At 38.0% G+C, this 19,890-nt stretch overlaps 1 protein-coding gene across 1 annotated transcript in view; it reads left to right on the top strand.

Annotated features, from left to right (window-relative positions):
* The window catches only part of RELN (reelin), a 525,441-nt gene that overhangs the window by 397,982 nt on the left and 107,569 nt on the right, over positions 1-19,890 (top strand). The window contains exons 21-25 of the mRNA XM_082631643.1: positions 3,141-3,333; positions 4,129-4,241; positions 9,819-9,956; positions 10,824-11,010; positions 17,504-17,709. Coding sequence (XP_082487769.1) covers positions 3,141-3,333; positions 4,129-4,241; positions 9,819-9,956; positions 10,824-11,010; positions 17,504-17,709 — 837 coding nt within the window. The remainder of the gene's footprint in view (positions 1-3,140; positions 3,334-4,128; positions 4,242-9,818; positions 9,957-10,823; positions 11,011-17,503; positions 17,710-19,890) is intronic.

Genomic DNA, 19,890 nt, shown 5'->3' with positions numbered 1-19,890 from the left:
GGGGAAGAGAGGGGCTGTGGATGGCAGCTGATCAGCCTACCCAACAATATCTGCCGACAGCTACCAGTGGAACAAACATTCATGCTAAATAAGAATCTTATTGTCACTGTTTAACTTTCCTCATTTAGCCTCTTAACTTGTCCTTTTATATACTTTTTGTCTTGTTTCTTTCTTGGTGTCTTGGCACCTTTAAAAGCCGTTATCATCAGGGTAGCTCACAGAGCACACACTTCTCAGGTCTGAATGCTTCCTCTCTCCAACCAAGTTCATGGGTAATTTGTTACTATGCAAAATTTGGGTGCAGGCACTATTTACAAAACATAGAACTTCTTTCTGAATCTATGTAGAATTGCCAGGACACTAAACCATCTCAGAAGGGAGGAATTTAAAAGGAGCTGATTGTGAAAATAATCTTAAATTATTTCAGAAATGCTGGGGTAGAGAGACAATGTACATGACACGAGTGAGAAAGTTTTAGTGCCTCTGTGTGGCCTGTAGACCGTTCAGCCCATGTGCTTCCATGCACTCTGTGGTTTTTTACCAGATGCCCAGGGAATATGTGCCTTTAAAGTAAAAAGTTAAATGAACCCTAGTCGGCTGCCTCTGATTGCCTTTCTCATAAAGGGTAGTAGAAAGCATATAACCCTTGAAGCAAAAAGCAGCATTCATTTCTCACAGGGAGAAGCATTTGGGATTTTTTTGCCTGTTTTAAAGACTCTGGAATTTATATAGACGAGTTTGTGCCTATATAGCTTACTATTATTTTTGCTCTATGTTGATTTATTTTGTAATATTGCTAAAAACTGTATCCTACAGCTTCATATTTTCTAGATCACATCCTGTATGCCCTAACACATAGCAGCAATCATGGTTTGACATCTCTAACATCGGAACATCATTGCATAGTAACAGAAAGTTAATGATTTTTAAATTAAGTATAAATGAAAGTTATTCAAAACTACAGTGTTTTCTTCTCCATCTTAGAGTAATAGAAGGACAAAGAGATGGTGTGTTGGTTGAGAGGTTTTGGAGTAAGGCAAAGCTGATTTCTCATTGAGTCTCTACCATTTACTGTCCCCATTTCCTTATTTGTTAACTAGAGGTAATTGTTTCTACTTCACAGAGTTATTGTAAGGATGTATTGTAATATGGGTATCGTGCTTAGCACTGCCTTAGGATATAGGCCTAACTCAGCAACTGGTAGGCATCTTTATAATAGCAACAAGCAAGTTGTAGCACAGGATTTGTAAGCCTAGCAGTACTAAATAAGACCTTTCCCTTCATCTATGAATAGTACACTAAAGCAGAGATTGGGGCTCTTACATGTTATTACCCTATTTGTTGTTCAAGTGTTTAAAATTTAGTTAAACAGTAATTAGTCATTGTGTGGAAAAAGCTTCTTAAATTTTATAACCTTGAGCCCAAACCCATGATGATTCTCCATGTGGACAAAATTCCATCTTTAAAAAACATCTTAGGGCTTCCCTGGTGGCGCAGTGGTAGAGAGTCCGCCTGCCGATGCAGGGGACGCGGGTTCGTGCCCCGGTCCGGGAAGATCCCACGTGCCGTGGAGCGGCTGGGCCCGTGAGCCATGGCCGCTGAGCCTGCGCGTCCGGAGCCTGTGCTCCGCAATGGGAGAGGCCACAACAGTGAGAGGCCCGCGTACCGCAAAAAATAAATAAATAAATAAAAAATAACATCTCAAACTCTGTAAGAAGCAAGTCAGAGTAGTAACTTCTTATTTTGCTGATTCAGCAAAGGGGAATTAAGAAAAAATATTAAATGCCTCAAAGATTGCACGGAGTATTGCATTATCTCCTTTGTCGGTGCCAGCTAAGCCCCCTTACCGTTGAACAGTGGTACTTGACCTGCTTCAGAATGGCAGTACCAAGTACTGTGGCAGACAAACCCCAGTGTGGTTGGCCCTGGGAATATTTACATTGACCCATATTGACTACAGTGCAACATGTCCATATTTGAATCTCCTGTGGTAGGTTATAAATTCCTTGAGCACTTTTCTCTGAAAACGTAATTGTGCCTGCCTTCAAGCAGTTTAGAATCACGTAGCACTCAACTGAGACGAGTAAAACACGGGGATTCTGAAGTTGAGGTACGACTATTAGAGCTACATTATCATGTTTTCAGTATTTAATGGCTGAGCATTAAAGACTATCTGGAAAAGAAGAAAAATGAGGTTTTAAATTGTCCCATTTCCTACCATCAAACACAGCCCCTGCAAACATTCTGGTGAATTCCCTTCATTCATCATTTTGTGGATTTTTTTTAAGCTTACTTTTTCACATACATGTTAATTTGATTATATAACCTTCATAAATATTTGAAATATGGACAATCTGTCGTGACTATACCAATGTACTAAAGCATTCCATTTTCCCTATAGTTTGACATTTAAATGGTTGCCAGTTACTACTCTGAGTAAGCCTGCAGTATTCATCATATTTTATATAATTAATTTTGAATTTAGGACTATTTCCTTAGGATAGGTTCCAAGAAATGAGTCAAACGGTTTATACTCGTGACCAGTATATGAGTGAGTACCCATTTTCAAATATATTTGACAACTGTAGGTATTAACTTAAAAGAAAATATTGCTTCCTTGATAGGCAGATTGTTTCAAATTGCCTTTTTAAAGATTTTTTTTTAATAAATTTATTTATTTATTTTTGGCTGCATTGGGTCTTCATTGCTGCACGCAGGCTTCCTCTAGTTGCCGGGGCTACTCTTCGTCGTGGTGTGTGGGCTTCTCATTGCAGCAGCTTCTCTTGTTGCGGAGCACGGGCTCTAGGCGTGCGTGGGCTCAGTAGTTGTGGCTCGTGGGCTCTAGAGGGCAGGCTAAGTAGTTGTGGCGCACGGGCTTAGTTGCTCCACGGCATGTGGGGTCTTCCCCAACCAGGGCTCGAACCATGTGTCCTACATTGGCAGGCGGATTCTTAACCACTGTGCCACCAGGGAAGCCCTCAAATTGCCTTTCTTAGGTTAACTAAAATCCATTCTAGAGCTTGGCAAGGTTTAAATAGGTAAAATGAAACTATTTTGATGTATGATGTGAAACGAAGAGCTTAATTTTTCCCTAATATATTGCTGTTTTTAATTTTCTGATTTCCACCTCTGTCTTTCAGTTTTACAGGAGATTCTAAACTTGCCTCAAGTATGCGCTATGTGGAAACACAATCAATGCAGATAGGAGCATCCTACATGATTCAGTTCAGCTTGGTGATGGGCTGTGGCCAGAAATACACTCCACACATGGACAACCAGGTGAAACTAGAGTATTCAACCAACCATGGCCTCACCTGGCACCTTGTACAAGAGGCAAGTCTATTTTTTTCTAAAGTTTGTGATAGGTAGCCTTCACATTTTAACACAGGAAGCAAAGAATTGCAATTCTAAAAGTTTAGTTTTGGTTGAAAAGGAACAATGTTATTTGTAACAGAATTGACATCAAGTCAGCAGTGGATTACAAGGATGCCCCATTCTGCATTATCAGATACTAAAGGGCAATTGAAATTTTTTAAAAATGGGAATAACTTCAGGACTAGATATACTGGGATGGTGTTTTCAACATTATTTTCTCTAGCTCTCTTTTTCAATAAATGTCTCTTTCTTCTTTCCCTATAGCATGTCTTCATCTGTTCTTTTCTAAGTCTCTTCACCTGCAGGTAGATCATATTAAGAATATGGTATCTCTTGTTTTAAAAAATAAAAAAGAAATACATAATTCCAGTTTCTTGGAATAAAATGTACTTCTTTAAATATACATACTGGTGTTCTGATATTGCAATAAATGCATAAATACGTAGTGAATAGGATAATTTTACCAAATGCCAATGTTATGCTAACAGGCCAAAAAATGGATCCTAATCCATTTTCTGTTTTTCCATGTGAGAATTGGAAGACATTTAATTCCACTGTGGGATCTCATTTAAATTATTTCCCAAATATTTTAGCTTCACAGAAGGACAAATTATAGATTGTATTCATGTTGCAAATGGTTAAGATTGTAACATTAGATTTCTCCAAGGTCTTTTTCCCTTGCGTTGAGAGAGTAAACATATTGCCCTGGAGGAAATAGAAGCTGAGCTGAATTTTTGCATGATTCTCTTTTAGGAATGCCTTCCAAGTATGCCGAGTTGTCAGGAATTTACATCAGCAAGTATTTACCATGCCAGTGAGTTCACACATTGGAGAAGAGTCATAGTGCTTCTTCCCCAGAAAACTTGGTGAGAGATGACATCTTCAGATATGGCTGTCACTTTAACTTTTCTTTCTCTTTTAGCATGACGAATATGAAGAAGAATTAAGCACAAGGTGGCAAGATGCATTCTTTTTTTTTCAGCATCAAAAGATCTTTCTTTTATACCTAGGATATATGAAAAATGGAGCCAATGAAAGTTTGGTTTCCAAACTGTCCTGGCTTTTTCTCATCTCCCTTTTGCCTCAACTTTTCTGTTTATGGGAAAATTCAATGAGCCAGTTCCTTTGGGTTTGACATATAAAAGAGAATGATACAGGAATCTAAAGACTCTTATGTCAAGACAGTTTGGATTGCAAGGCTGTTTTCTTGGTTCAAAGCCCTTCTTTTTCTTTTAAAAACTTAATATACACTCTTTTTCTCTATTCACATTCTTTCAGTAACAATGGAAATCATCCCCCAGGAAGCAGAAGCCTCAGTAACTAGGGAGAAAGTTAAACATTCGATAATATGAAAGAGAAAAGCACATTTTCCCCAAATATTACATTGTTTCATGTTAGACTGATCACTCTGAGGCCTGTGTGAGGAATAGATTGTAGGATAAAGAGTGAAGACAGGGAGACCAGTTCCAGGGGGGAGGGGGGAGGGGGGAGGTCCAGGCATTAGATGTTTAGGTGGCTTGGAGTATGATAGTAACAACGTGGAAAGAGACATCTTTTGTGAAATGTATTTTAATCAAATAGGGCTTGTTGATGGACCAGATGGGGGCTGAAGTAGAAATGGAAGAATCAAAAGCAGTTTCTAAAGTCTGGGCCTGGGAACATTGTTGGATGGTAATACTACTGACTGAGATGGGAGAGATTGGAGGAGTGGATTTAGGGCAGAGAATTAAGAGACATAGTGCTTCTTAGGTTTTGTAATGTGAAGTTTGAGATACTTATCTACTCAAGCAGAAATGTCAAGAAGCCAATTGGACTTATGAATCTGGAGCTCAGAAAAGAGGTTTGGGTTAAAAAGTTAAATACTATGAGTCCTATTTAAACCCTGGGATACGATGAGCTTGCCCAGGAAACAACCTTTGACTAGAAATTAGAAGGGCTGAGTTCTCAGTATATCTCTACTGATTGACTACATGCTTTAGCCATTCACAACCTCTTCAAACGTGACTCCTTACGTGTATGATGAAGAGGTTGAATTAGACAATCTTAAAAGGTCCCTGGCAGTTCTGGAATTCTAAGATTCTGTGATTTGTGTAGCAGAAAAAGCATAAAAGAGACAAAAATTATATTTTTCTGTGGTATCTGCCTTCCAGGACCCCTTCTGTAAAGAAAATTACTAAATCAACCCTTCTCAGACTATTTTATGTAAGTTAGACTGTACAAAAAAACAATTGGTTAGATAACTACCTAGAATTATTATTATACCTCCTTTAGTTGAAGATTGAATTACTACATTATAGAAGAATGCCTCCTTGATTATTTTTAAGGATTCATCATTATGTCGGTTGGAACAAAATGCTTGAAATTTGATTTCCACAGATTTTTTTATATCCAACTGTGAGCCATTTCCTGGATACTATATTAATGCTTTGTATAACAAGTTGCTACTTTTTCAAACATCCTACTTTTTTATATCTACTGCTGGGAATATAATCAAGATTTTTATTTAATTTCAATGATATTCCAAGCGTATCTATCAAGATTATAAAAAGTGACACATCAAACAATTGAAATACTGGTCATACTTGGTGCAAAGCTACTGAGCTGCTTTTATTTAATTTGCCCCCATTATTTTGCCATTAAGTATATTACCCTCATTATTTTAAAAAAGACTGATTTTTATTCATTGACGTGGGGTACAATTTCAAAATTATGATGACAAGATAATACTTATAGTGTATTTTAGAGATGTCCTTTTGTTCCCAGAAATGTTTTAAATTATTATTCTTAATTAATATAGTTTAGGCAATATCCAAAAAGTATCGTCCTTTATCAAAAAGGCCTTTGCATGTTATTTTACACTGAGATTGTATGTAGCATTATTATTTTCTTAGCTTAAAAGATAGTACCACTGGGTTGAAAGTTTTAGTATAGTAAGAAAAGGTCTGGTTCTTGTCAATGTTTATTCAGCACTTGAGAGGAAATATATTGATCCTTAAACTCTTTAGTTTTAACACAGAACCTGTCATGTTGTAGGGGTGCCCATTAAATGTTGGGAAATTAAATAAATTTCAATTCAGTGTGCCTTGATGAACTAAAGAGATGTTTTATTACAAACCATCTCTTTTTACAAACTGAAAAAAAAAATCTACTAGATCATTCCTCTGACAATTTGCCTTTAAGTACATGTAGGTAAATAATTGAATTCTGCTTTTCCAGATTTCCTTCAAAGCCCTGGGTAAAGAAAGTAAACATATTTCTTAAAAACAATCACCCGATAGGATATTTATTTTAACATTTCTACTGACTAATACGTAAGCTAAACATTATTGCTATAGTATTTCAAAAAAATAGTGTTCAACTGGTTATTATCATTGTTTTTAGATCTGTAATGCTTTAAAGCTCTGCTATAAAGATAAAGTACATTTATTCTCTTTGGCATTCTTGATAACTTTATTATATGCATTTCAAACTTTTTCAAATTGCATGTTTTTCCCAAGCATTGGGTAAGGAAGTACAGTTTAGTGGGAAGCAATATTCCTTTTGGTGAATCTCTCTTCTGCTGTTTTGATTGTCAAGCGTATGCAACTATAAATTGAACGTAGACAAGCAAATGTGTTCTGCACTGTCAAAGATCTGTTAACTTTAGAAGATAATGCTAGATAGGACAACTTAGAGTGGAATATTGAATATGTATACACCTGCTCAGAGAAATTATTTTGTATATGAACTGAACATTTGTTACCCAATGAAAATTAATTTTTGTTTTGTGAAAGACATTTACATAAGAACAGGGCCTAAAGAGACCCAAACAGCTGTCAGTTGCTGACTTCATGAACAAATCAACACCTAATGACTGAATGAGTTTCAGGATATTTGGGTAAATGTGATTACAGTCACTCTGAAGGTAGAAAATACAATTTAGCCAGCCTTCATTTACCTTGATTCCTCGGTTACCTAACTATCGAGAGATAACTCAATGGTATTTTATTTCAGTCTAGAAGTTTATAAGAGGAAAAAAATCAAATCAAGAAAAGACTGTCAAGTTTTGTTGCCTTTGAGAATCCATAGTTTGAATTTTAAATGTAGGTCAACTTCATTTCATGATCCATCCAACAGTAGTGCTATTTCCAGACTCAATCCAAAGTACACAAGATTTTCCTCCTAAGAATACTTAGTTTTGAGAGAGAGACAGGGGCAGGGAGAAAGAGGAAGGGAGAGAGAAAAAGAGAAAATTGGCAAATTAAATATTTGTATTGAGGGCGATATTTAGCAGTGATGCAGCTGCAAATCAGTGAGATCACACCTTGTGTTCTCACATATGACCAGCTGGAGATTGCTCACACAACTCATTTTTTTTTCTCACTAAAAATGAAGCCAATATTCAACCTCTTTTGCTTTCTTTTCTGTTAATTAACATCAGCACGTGAAACTGTGGATTGTCACTTTAAATGTAATAATTCACTTTTTAAGCTTTTTATCTCAAGGAAATATCTTTTCAAGAGTTCATAGGTACATGTAAGGATTAATTTACTTAGAAAAAGAATTTGGAGAGTGTTTACATGTGACTGTTTAGAAGCATAAATAAACTGAGAAATCTAGGTCAGGTTCTGAAACCTTCCAACCCCATTTTAATGTTTGAAACATCAAAACTTCAAAATAATGTATGCCATGGGTTTCATGTAAGCATGTGACTCTAAAGAAAATAAACTATCACCTTGGTCAACAAACCACCAGAGCAATCATTAAATTTTTGAGCTGGAAGGGATCTTAGAAATCAGATTGCCCCATCTATTCATTTGAGAGGGGAGGAACTAGAAGCCCCTGAAGGCTTAAATTTCCCACTAAAGATCACACAGCTGATAGCCTGACTCCTAGCACTTTCTTCACACTGTTAGCTGCAGAAGTCAGAAACAGACTGCCCTTTCCTGGCCTTGTCCATCCACTCATCGGCTCATTTTTTAGCAGACTATTTTTGTACACTTAATTTATTCTGTTCCTGTGCAAACTACTGAGACAAAAACATATCCCTGTCCCCAAAGGAGTTCACAGTCTAGATACCTGTGACCCTAGACTTGACTCAGATTGTAATCAATCTTAAAAGAAATATAGTCATCTCTCCTTTAAATGACAGTGGTGCATGCATCTTAATTTATTTGTTTTCTGTGGGGCTCTAAGATAATGTACCTACTTTTATAGTAGGCTTTTCTAAAAAGCATTTCTTAATGGGACTGTGAAAATTGTGATGGCTGTTAGATTACAAATATAAACTATTACCATAGAAGAGGTGCATCTCTCTCATTGTATGTACCATGAAGAGCACTGATATCTCGCTAACCTGTGTCTACTGGATGCACCTCAGTGAATCCTGGAATCATCCTACTAGGAATAAAAATGCAACCTATTAGCCACAGATCGTTAGTAAAATAAACAGTAAAGGCTTAGTCTGGATTTTAACAGCCTGTTATGTATTTAGGGAGTATTCAATATGTGGGTAATTGATGTAGTAGACTTTAATGGATCATTCAGAGCCATTAAGATCAAGTGTATCTGTAGATAGTGTACTTGGGGAGGGTTTAATTAATGGAACTGAGCATGCACATTAATTCTGCAAATTCTTTTTGTTTTCTTTTTTTTTTTTTTTTTGCGCTTTGACCAGAAAGAACTAATCATGGATCCCTGAAAGTTCCTAGAGGTGAAAAGTATGATGTGATTTTAAAAGAACTTTTTTATGGTATTCAGTGAATGAAAACCTTCCTGGCACTGCTCTCAAAACATCCTCTTCTTTAGACTTTATATGTAGTTTAGATGAATCAGGGTCCCAAGTGTTTCTCTATGTGTAATGGACTGTTTAAAGTTTTTATCTCCACTTAACATCAGCTTGTCCATGAAACCTAAGCAAGTTAATGTTTCAGAAATAAGAAGCAGCATTTAGCACCCAGATGTTCTTACTTGTAAAATAGTAGTACATTGTAGCCCATCCCCTCAACCCCAAAACAATACCTCCAAACAAAACTTTTGTTTTAAATTGAGAGCTAACTGGAAGTCTTCCAATAACTACTGATATGTTTATTTTAAGAAACTGCATTACTCTAAGTTAAACACTGCACATTTTCATCTGTGAAAGAGAGTTTCTTATAAATTTTTATTTTTAAAAAATATCGTCTTACTTCCTTTCTTTTCCGAGCATCAAATCCCTGTGCAACAACAACAATAATCTGATATTGTGTTTTTCTTTAAAATACAAATTAATTAATTAAATTTAGTCTCAAATAAATTAAGATTGAGGTATATACAAAATAGGCTTTCCTTCATGGTGGATGATTAGCAGCTAAATTCAAGTTCCAGAGAGTTCGTTCTCTGAAGGATTTTGAGCTCCGACGTTCTTTGTCTATACGATCCCGTGTCAGTTAAAATACTGTTTTGTTACTGTGCCTTGTTTCTAGGTCCAGCGCCACCCGCTTCCGCTGGAGTCAGAGCTATTACACAGCCCAAGACGAGTGGGCATTAGACAGCATTTACATTGGGCAGCAGTGCCCAAACATGTGCAGTGGGCACGGCTCCTGCGACCACGGCATGTGCAGGTACGTGCGTCAGGAGGCCTGGTTGACTCTGCTTTTCCGGATGTGTGTTGATAGCCGTACCACAGCAGCTGTCATCAGTTATAGGGATCACCTGATAAATAATGAGATCTCCAAAGGAAACGGTCCTCCGTTCTGTCTTTATTCTAGATGTAAAAGATATTGTTGCATTTCAATAAGTATAAAGCCATAGATTGTACACCTTAAAATGTAACCTCCTGGGTTTCAATTTCAGAGTTTATCAATTAGCCCCAAAGTCCTCTTTGTTAGTTAACAGAGCCTTGATATTGCTTCCCCCTTCCTCCCCTTGATAGTCTTAAAGCCCTCGTCAAACAGCTGCTACACGCTTTCCTACAGCACTTCGCCCGAAGCTCAAGGTTGTGTACAGTGGGAGATGGTGACTATCCCTAATGAGGATGAGATAGGAGCACACTTGAATACTTAAAGACTCTAAAAGAGACATAATCTAATCAGAAAGAGGAACTATAAAACACGGCCACAATTAAATGTTGGGTGAGCAGACCAACATTTATATGTGACTTTTTAAGCCTACGGGAAGATCTCACGATCCTTCCCCTCCCCCCATCACACAGGTGCACACACGCCTGTATCCTTCTTCATGACTACTTGATGCCTCATCTCTACTGTTACAGCACTATTTGTTTTAAGAATGGATTCTATCCCTTTTTTCCCCCTTGTGAAAAACTGAAGGTTGCTACCACCATATTCAAAGATTACACTGTAGAGAAAAGTCTAGTACAGATGCTAATACCCGAACAAAAGTGAGATGTAGGAAATGTTGCAGGTCAGATGGCTGTGGCATTCACACAGGAGTCCATCACTTGTTCACTCGGCCCTCCTCTCTCGTAGGTGTGACCAGGGTTACCAAGGCACCGAGTGCCACCCAGAAGCTGACCTTCCTTCTACGATCATGTCGGACTTTGAGAACCCAAATACTTGGGAGTCTGACTGGCAAGAAGTTATTGGGGGAGAAATTGTAAAACCAGAAGAAGGGTGTGGAGTCATCTCTTCTGGATCATCTCTGTATTTCAGCAAGGTAGGACTAAGAGCCGGGAGTAAGTGATCAGGACAGCGGCTATTTCAATATGTGACTGATGTGGGAGCCGTCTGAACTCAGAAGGTACAAATATGACGCAGTTTTATTTTTCCCTACATTCCCTGCTTTTGACTGGACTTTGTCAAATTGCTATGCCTTAACTCCATTTGGGAAACTCATAGTTTTATGCTTGTCTTTGCTTACTACAGATCCAGATAGGCCGGTTTAAAATTCCTGCCCTTCTTGGACCTGGTTTAAAGCTCATTGCTTTCCTTTCCTCCAGTGCCAGCCAGGCTTGTGTCTTGGGGGGCTTTGAGTGGGGCAGGGTCTTGGCCCCTTCTCATACCAGGCTTTGGAGGGTGTGTGAGCACGTGGGCCTGGGGGTGAGGACGTGAGTGGTGGTGGAGGTGGTGGAGTTTAGAAGTTAACAACAGCAACTCTGGAGCCAGACTGCCTGTTGCAGTCTGATTCTGCCACTTCCTAGCTGTGTGACTTGGAACAAATGCCTTAACCTCTTTGTGACTTGGCTTCCTCGTTTGTAAAAGAGTATCTACCTCATTCAGGTTATTATGCAGGTTAAATGAGTTAGTACTTGTAAATCATGTGGAACAGTACCTAACATGTAGAAAACATTTCTAGAAATGTTTATTAAATTTGTCAATCCATTAATCCCAAGAATATGATTGGAGGAAGGAGGAATAAAGGTGAGGGCAGGGGTGTGCAAAGCCATTCCTAGGGTACTGACCAGCTCTACATCAAGAGCAGGCATCTCGGGTCCTATTTCAGCTCAGTTTGGTGGCTGCTGGTGGCATCGGCTGATGTGGGACCATCCTGGTCAACTTGGGCTACTATAACGAAATACCATAGAGTGGGTGGCTTCAACAGCAAATGTTTTTTTCTCACAGTCCTGAAAGCTGGAAAGTCCAAGATCAAGGCACTAGCAGATCCAGTGTCCAGTGAGGACCTGCTCCCACATTTGCAGGACGACCGTCTTTGCATTGTATCCTCACATGGTGGAGAGAGAGAGAGCAGAGAGGGAGAAAGCAGGCCTTCTCCTGTCTCTCCTTATAAGGGCACTAATCCCATCCCGAGGACTCCACCTCCATAATTTAATTACCTGCCAAAGGCCCCACCTCCTAATACCATCCCTTTGAGGGTTAGCCTTTCAACATATGAATTTGGGGGCACCCCATAACAGGGACTCTTGAGTAGAAGGTTTTCTTGCAGGGTTCAGCTTTCCCAGTGGAAGCAGACAGATCAGTACATACCAACTAGGGACTGAGGTGCCAGCCAGAATCCCCAAGGCTGATTCTCTTGGAACACTCCTAACCCGTGTTGCTTGGTGAGGGATGCGGCTGAGAGAACCACCTTTCTCTCCTCCCTTGCCACAGTCCAGACAGGACATTCTTTTCTTCCTGCCTCCTCCAATTCATCTCTTCATATAGTTTTCGAAAGGACTGCAGAGGGGAGCAGGTCCAGCTCTCCAACCTGAGCAATGTGTTCAACCCTAATTATTGGCAGCTCTCTTTAGAATGTGGGGTGACCAGCACCACTTATTTCCAGCAGGGACTATAGCCACCAATTCTAGGACAACTGAAAATGTCCCATTCCACATCATATAGCAAGTACACAAAGGTGGGTGTTATACCATAGGGCTGATGTGTTGCAGAACCTGTTTGGGCAGAAATCCAAAACAAGTTAATGTATGCAAATGCAAAAATAGGTACAGCTTTTGTGCAGAACAAAGAATCAGATAGAAAATGTAAACAAGATAGAAAATGTAAACAAGAAAATGTAAATAACAAAGTAAACAAGATGGAAAATGACAGAAAATCAGGGATGGAAATAAGAAATAATGATATTTCTTATCCATTGACATTTAAGATCCCCATGTCATTATTCTTAGAGATAATAGTCAATAAGTGACCAATATTCATTGCATAGATCTGGGTACACTGTATAATTGTGCAGAAATGAAAAGATTGTGTCTCCCATAACCATCAATTTTAAAAGATTATGAATCCTTAACCATTATTTACCCAAACACCCAGTAAACATGTGTGCGTACACACAGATATTTTAAACATATAAAGGTTACATATCAATATTTCTAACACTTAATTCAAGATTATGTCTGGAGTCAAGCTACCTGGCTTTATACCTGGGCTCCAAAACTAAGTAATTGGTTCACCTTGCAGAGTTATAACACCTTTCTGTGTCACAGTTTTCTCGACTGTAAAGTAGGATGTTGGGGGTGAGTTAATGCAGGTAAAGAATAAAGGATAGTGTTGGGCATATAGAAATAGCCTTATAAGTGTTAGCTATCATAATTACATTTTATGAAAGTAAATTTCAAACTGGTATCATTGAATATTTCCATATGTACGCCCTACCACTAACAAAATCAGCATTTCAAAAATAAAATCATTCTCTTCCTCTCCGAAACCAGCTTTCTCCCTAAATTTTTGTCAAAATATCTAAGGATCATATTTTTATTTTTTTCTCTTGTATCAGTCAGATCTGTTTTGAATTCTAAGTGAGAGAAACTAGCTTAAGCAAAAAAGAAGGAAATTTGGTTCTTGTAATCAAAACAGGGAGGGCTTAGATGAAACCTGACTCAGAGATACATGGAGCTGGAAACTCAGATGCCCACAGAACTCTCTTCTTAAGAGGAGGCTCTATTTTCAGGTCAGCTGTCGTGAGAGTGAAACCATGGCCACAGAGCTCTATAAGCAACTCCATAGGAAAATGTGGGAAAGGTTTCTGACTGGCCAGTCACGTGTCCGGGGAATGGCGTAATATGATTCACATGGCCAGAGTTATGTACTCACTCCTTTGGCAGAGAGGTGGGATACACAGTTTGGCACCTGCCACCAGCCAGCATAATTGAAGTAAAGAAGGGGTAATAACCCAAAGGAAGGGTTCCTTAGACCTTTGCAAACCACCCTAGATTAATTTCTCTAAAATCATGCTTCTGTCCTGTCACTCTTCCATCACCAGTGTTCAGGACAGTCTCCAATACTGCTGCCCTAACTACAGAACTTATTTTCTTTTTCCAAACATGCGTCCTCTGCTCCAAACAGGAAGCTCTCCTCATCATCCCAGATTTTGCTCAGCCTCCACTGCTTTCCGTTATGCCTTCCACGGCCTCTCACATCCATATAAACCTTGCAGTGTTTTGCCCAAATCCTGCTGCTTCTGACATCGAAAGCTTGGCCTCTGCATACTGGTGCCAAATTGAATCTCAGAGACAGAATTTTGGGTGAAGTAGAAAAAAATAGCTTTATTGCCTTGACAGGCAAAGGGGGACACAGTGGGCTCCTGCCCTGAAAAACTTTCCCAGCCCAGGAGGATTTGGTGAGGAGTTTTATAGCAATAGTTCAAGGGTGGGGTTGCTGATAAGATCAGGGTGTGGGCAGGGCCTGCACTCTTTTAATCTCATCTCAGGTGATCTCTTGATAGGCTTCTCTGGTTCCTTTAATCTGGCCTCAGGTGGTCTTCTCTGGTATGAAGAATGCTGACATCTGCCACTTGTTGGGTTTTAGTTCTATAAAGAGCTCAAAAGATATTGTTAATGTGTATCCCTTGAGGCAGAACCACAACCCTGCCCTAAGGCTGCATTATTGTTTCTGCATTATTGTTTCTCTGCATACCCTCCCTTCCCTGATTGACAAGTGTTTGAATCTGCCCTTTAGGACTCAGGGAAGGTCATAGAGGCTGGAGTCTATTCCCTACAAACAAGGAGTGGGGGACACAGAAAGGCTTTTGTACCCAGAAGCTCCACAGGGTCCTGCTCGGTTTCACTTCCATGGGGCTTTCTGGGACTAGGGCAGAGTACACTGATCTTTCCTTTCTTTGACTGCCCCTCTCATTGTGTTCCTTACATATATAGATCATATTTTTATTTTTATTCTCACAGTACCCAGCAAAATGCACAGTCTTACTGACTGAGCCAAACTTCTAGATAAGATGTTCAACTCAGAAATGCATGCCTTGCGTTAGGCATTTACATATCAATAAATACCCTTGAGACTGAATAGATTGGAGCATTGATAATTAATCATATGACCAAATGGGATTTAACAAGGGATAGAACTTGGTCTGCAGCCCTAAGTTGTCATTACTCTCCCTGCACGTATCTGTGAACTCTCCTTTCAAGTTTGTTTTTATAACACATGGTATTGAGCTTGGTGTAACTGGCAACTGGTAATTATTTGCTGAAGAAAGAAATCAATGAATGAATGAAAGAAAATTGGAAAACAACAGAAAGTTGTAAAGAAATGGTTATTTTCAAATAAATATAGTAGACTTTTTTTCTACTGGCATTTTGATTAAAGAAGATTTTAATGGAAGTCAAAAGGTAAAGTTTTTATAAAGCATTTTAGAGGTTTTGTTATAAAGGCTCTAGATTCTGTAGACATTACCTTTAAATTCTGTATTATTTTATCTAAACACTGAAGACATTTTAACCTAGAATGTTGGGGGAAATTGGAGGGTATTTTCCACACTCTAGGAATGAGGAGGTCCTTAATCTATTACTCCAACACACGTATATGCATATTACATGTTTATATATATCTACACATATACATAAATACATTGATCATAGTATAGTAGAAAAACTGCAAACCGTGTGTTAACATCTGATTCTAAATTCTGACAAAATAGTTTGCCCTGAGCCATTTCCTTTTTCTCTCTTTTCCCCCTTTAAAATAATGTTCAGCATTTCAGGTCACCAAACAAAAGAAAATGACTTGTACTACTCTCTAGGAAAAAACATCTTCAGTGCCAAACCAAGCATTTGTATGATATTTTTCACCATTTAAAAATACCGCACAAAACACTCTCAAAATCTCTATAGAGCAACACCGTAGTCTCCTGGAAGAACAACACTGTTCTGTGAATTTCACAATTGACCAATCATTCCAACCATTTAATTGTGATAATTGGATTTTTATCATTCTCCTCACCTTAGATCTTTATCCTTCTGGCTCTTTTCCACATGCCAGGGTTTTCATAGAAGTTTGCTGGGTGGGAATTAACCAGCTAGGTTCTTCTCAAATTCATTCTTCCTGTACTGATCCTGAGGCACGAAAATTCTAGGTCAGATTATAATAATCTCTGAGGTGTTTCCACTTAACACTGTTTCAAATCAACAGCAAGAAAAATGAAAAGCACATCTAACACGTTGAAAATGCATATTTTAAGATTTCTTCTAATACATACATAAAATTGAGAGTTCCAAAAAATGAATCTCTGTCTCAGGATTAACCTCAGTTCCCTTTTTGCTGGCACCCTTGTCTATTTTGGAATCTCTTAATTGGCTTTAGATTTATCAGTAACAGTGTACTCCTATAATTATCCCCAAGTATTTCCCCTGTGACTTCTAATAACTGAAACCCTTTCTTAATTAACTTAGTGGATTAGAGTAGGGTTTAAATTATAAGTGTGAGGGGTGCTTTTCTCTATACTGTGTATTCTGTCTCAGGTTTTCTTCCCAAATTTTAATTGAACTCCTCGGAAACTCTCTAAGACCACTCAGTGCAGTCCATGGATTAGCTTTGGCAGAATCAGTTTGGGTGAAAGAATCTTATCAGCAACCTTATTTTCAATCCTGTTAGCATGAAACAGTTTACAGACAACAGAAATGATGACAAACCTTGTCTATTTGTATCTAATACCTCACAACAGAACTGTGAGAGGCAGGGGATGCACTAAGCAAAAGAAGCAAGTTGCTGGATTTGAGGAAGTTTTTAACATTTTTAAGACACAAAGAGACCATTTAATGGTTGCAAAAACTTATTTAATGATCCCTCCCACCCTCTCTATTTCCAAGAAATAGACTGACTGGGAGCCCAAGAGACTTCAGTACTCTCTTTTTGTCAAGAAGTTTCTGTCTTGCCTGTTTTACCTCAATTCCCAGGGAGGAGGAGGGCCGGGGCATATCTATTGAGAGATTGTCCCCTCAGGAAGAGATGCCGTGTGCTAGGCAAGTTATGTAACAATATTATTTCATCTAGGTGTCACAACACCCTGTAAGGAAGGTATTATTACCCATGTTATAACTTTGAGGAAAATAAAAGCTCAGAAAGGTCACACAGCTAGTGAACAGCATGAATCATGGGCTGAAATTCAAACCCAGCTCCAACTGATTTCAAAGTATGTATGTGGTCTTTCTTCTCCATGACTCTGCCTGGAGGAAATCTCCAAAGCGAATGCTGGGAGTGTTTTCATTAAAATGAATTTTGCTTTTGAGTACCCTTTGGTGGAATTAGCAGTTCTCAAGGATCCCATAACCGAATCTGGCAGTCAGTGATGTAGAGACTAATAGAATGGATCCAGGAGCAGTTGAATGGCATAACCTGCTCCTCTCAACAATAAATGAGAATAAGATCATCTCCACATAGTGCTAGGATGCTCATATGAATTTGACACGGAAACAACTAATTGCTCCCAGATAATTGAATCTGTGATTTTTCTGTTCTTCCGAAAGGCTGGAAAAAGACGGTTGGTGAGCTGGGATCTGGATACTTCCTGGGTGGACTTTGTCCAATTCTACATGCAGATCGGTGGAGAGAGTGCTGCGTGCAACAAGCCCGACAGCAGAGAGGAGGGCATCCTCCTCCAGTACAGCAACAATGGGGGCATCCAGTGGCATCTGCTGGCAGAGATGTACTTCTCAGACTTCAGCAAACCCAGGTAACCAGCCCCAGTCTCCTTCCAGTGCGATAATAATAATTATCTCCTTGATTATTATGAAGCCTTACCATACTAATATCCCTGTTTTGCATTTTACAACTGAACCTTATTTTATTGGAAAAAAATTATTGAAAAATATGTAGATCCAATTCTTACAAATTAAATATATTTTAGATATAATACTTACAATAGAGCTATTTTGTAGATTGAAGGTTCATAAGTTTGTTGTTTTAAAACATTGAGTTATTTCAAGGTGACATAACTCTCCATAATATAACACAATTAGATATGCAGACAGACCAACCAAAAGCATTTCTTCTAAGGCACACAGGGGGAGAGGTGGAAACAGAGAAGAGGCAACTAGGTCTAACAAGAGTCATAACATCCAGGGAGAGAGTCAGGGATGGTGGGTGGGAGATGGAGCCTGGTGAGATTCCCCCCATACAGTAGAAGGGGAATTGATAATGGGGCCAAACTGGTTTAAACAACAGTTTGAAACTATTCAAATTATTTTTTCCAAGTAATAGCATTGTCAATCTGGAAATTACTGAGAATTCAGTAAAGCAACTAGAGTACTATATAGACAAACAAAAATTCACTAGCTTTTTCAAATTCCAGAGATATTCCATTTTTATTTAAGGGAGTTTTTCTTTAGGGGCTAACTATTTCATCACATTCTCAAAGAGTTCTATGACACTAAAATAGTTAAGAAATTCTGAGTTGGAAGAAATCAGAAGAAGACCCCATGATGGCAAATACATAAATAAATATAAGTTTAAGAAACAATACTGAGAATCTCTGTAAAGGAAATAATAAAACTTCAAAACTTCCTTCATAGATATAAAAGAAAACAAATAAATGGAAAATAATACAGCATCCCTGGACAGGAAAACTGAACATTGTGATATGAAGAAATCTCTTAATTTACATTTAATGCTATTCCAATCAAAATCTTAGTGGTATTTTTTTGGGGGGGCAGCTTTATATCTGGAAATATAAACTGGCAAAAATAGTTTAAACTTTTGACAAAATATAGAGGGATGCCCTGCACAATATTAAAACATATTGTATAAGCTACAGTATTAGAGTGGAATGATACCGGTTCATGGATAGAACAATCAAGCCAAATAGATGACCCAGAAATTGACTCAGATATCTGTACAAACTTATATATGAAAAAAAGACACATCAACTATCAGTGATAAAGAAATGGTTATTCAATCAAATGGTGTTAGAAAAAAGTGGGTAGGCTCTTGGGAAAATATATCTATTTAGATTATCACCTTACATCAGCAAAAACTGTTAAAGACTGGTTAAAGATTTAAACACTTAGGTTGCTATCTGATCTTGGAAAAAGACCTGAACTTTCTAAACATAAGTTCAACGCAAGAATTAACAAAGAAAAGGACTGCTTACACAGAAATATACTACATACAGATGTAAAACTACATACACATGTAACACATACATTTCAAGGAAAACAGAAAAAACATGAAAAGAAAGAAAGCAAACTGAGAAAATATATGCAACAAATATGAGAAATAGAGGATCAGTGTTCCTGTAAAGAGCTTATACAAATTATCAAGAAAAACTCTAAGATCCCAATAGAAAAATGGGTAAAAGGAGTGAGTAGATGTTACACAACAGGGAAGACATATGTTTAATAAAATATGATTAATATCCAACCTCTGTTGCAATAAAAAAGATACCACTTTTCAACAGTCAAATGGTCATTTTTTAATGATAACACCAAGTGCTCTCTCCACATGGAGCAGCAAGACAGACACTCTCATGTCATCCTGCAAACCATCATGACCCTCCCAGAAAGGAATTTGGAAAAATCCAGAGCCTTAAACATGACCAGTTTATTTGACCTGGTAATTCCATTTCTAAGAATCTTCCCTAAATAAATAAACTGAGGTATACATAAAGCTTTATGCATAAAGATTTTTCATCATAGAATTATTTATAATAAGGAAAAGTGAAATAAATACTAGCACGTCTGTGTGATGAAAAATTATATAAACGGTAAAATGATCTTAAGAACTGATTTTACTGACATGAGAATGTGCTTATGATATAATGTTAAGTTTCAAACTGTAAGATACCGAATTATACATATATCTCACCTATGTAAAAGATTACATACTTTAATGATATACATCAAATTGTTAACAGAGG

Source organism: Mesoplodon mirus, assembly GCF_964341445.2.
Source record: "Mesoplodon mirus genome assembly, chromosome: 9".
In the NCBI taxonomy this organism is placed as follows: Eukaryota; Metazoa; Chordata; class Mammalia; order Artiodactyla; family Ziphiidae; genus Mesoplodon; species Mesoplodon mirus.
Note: the sequence above shows the minus strand (reverse complement) of the source record. Positions and strands in the feature narration are given on the sequence as shown.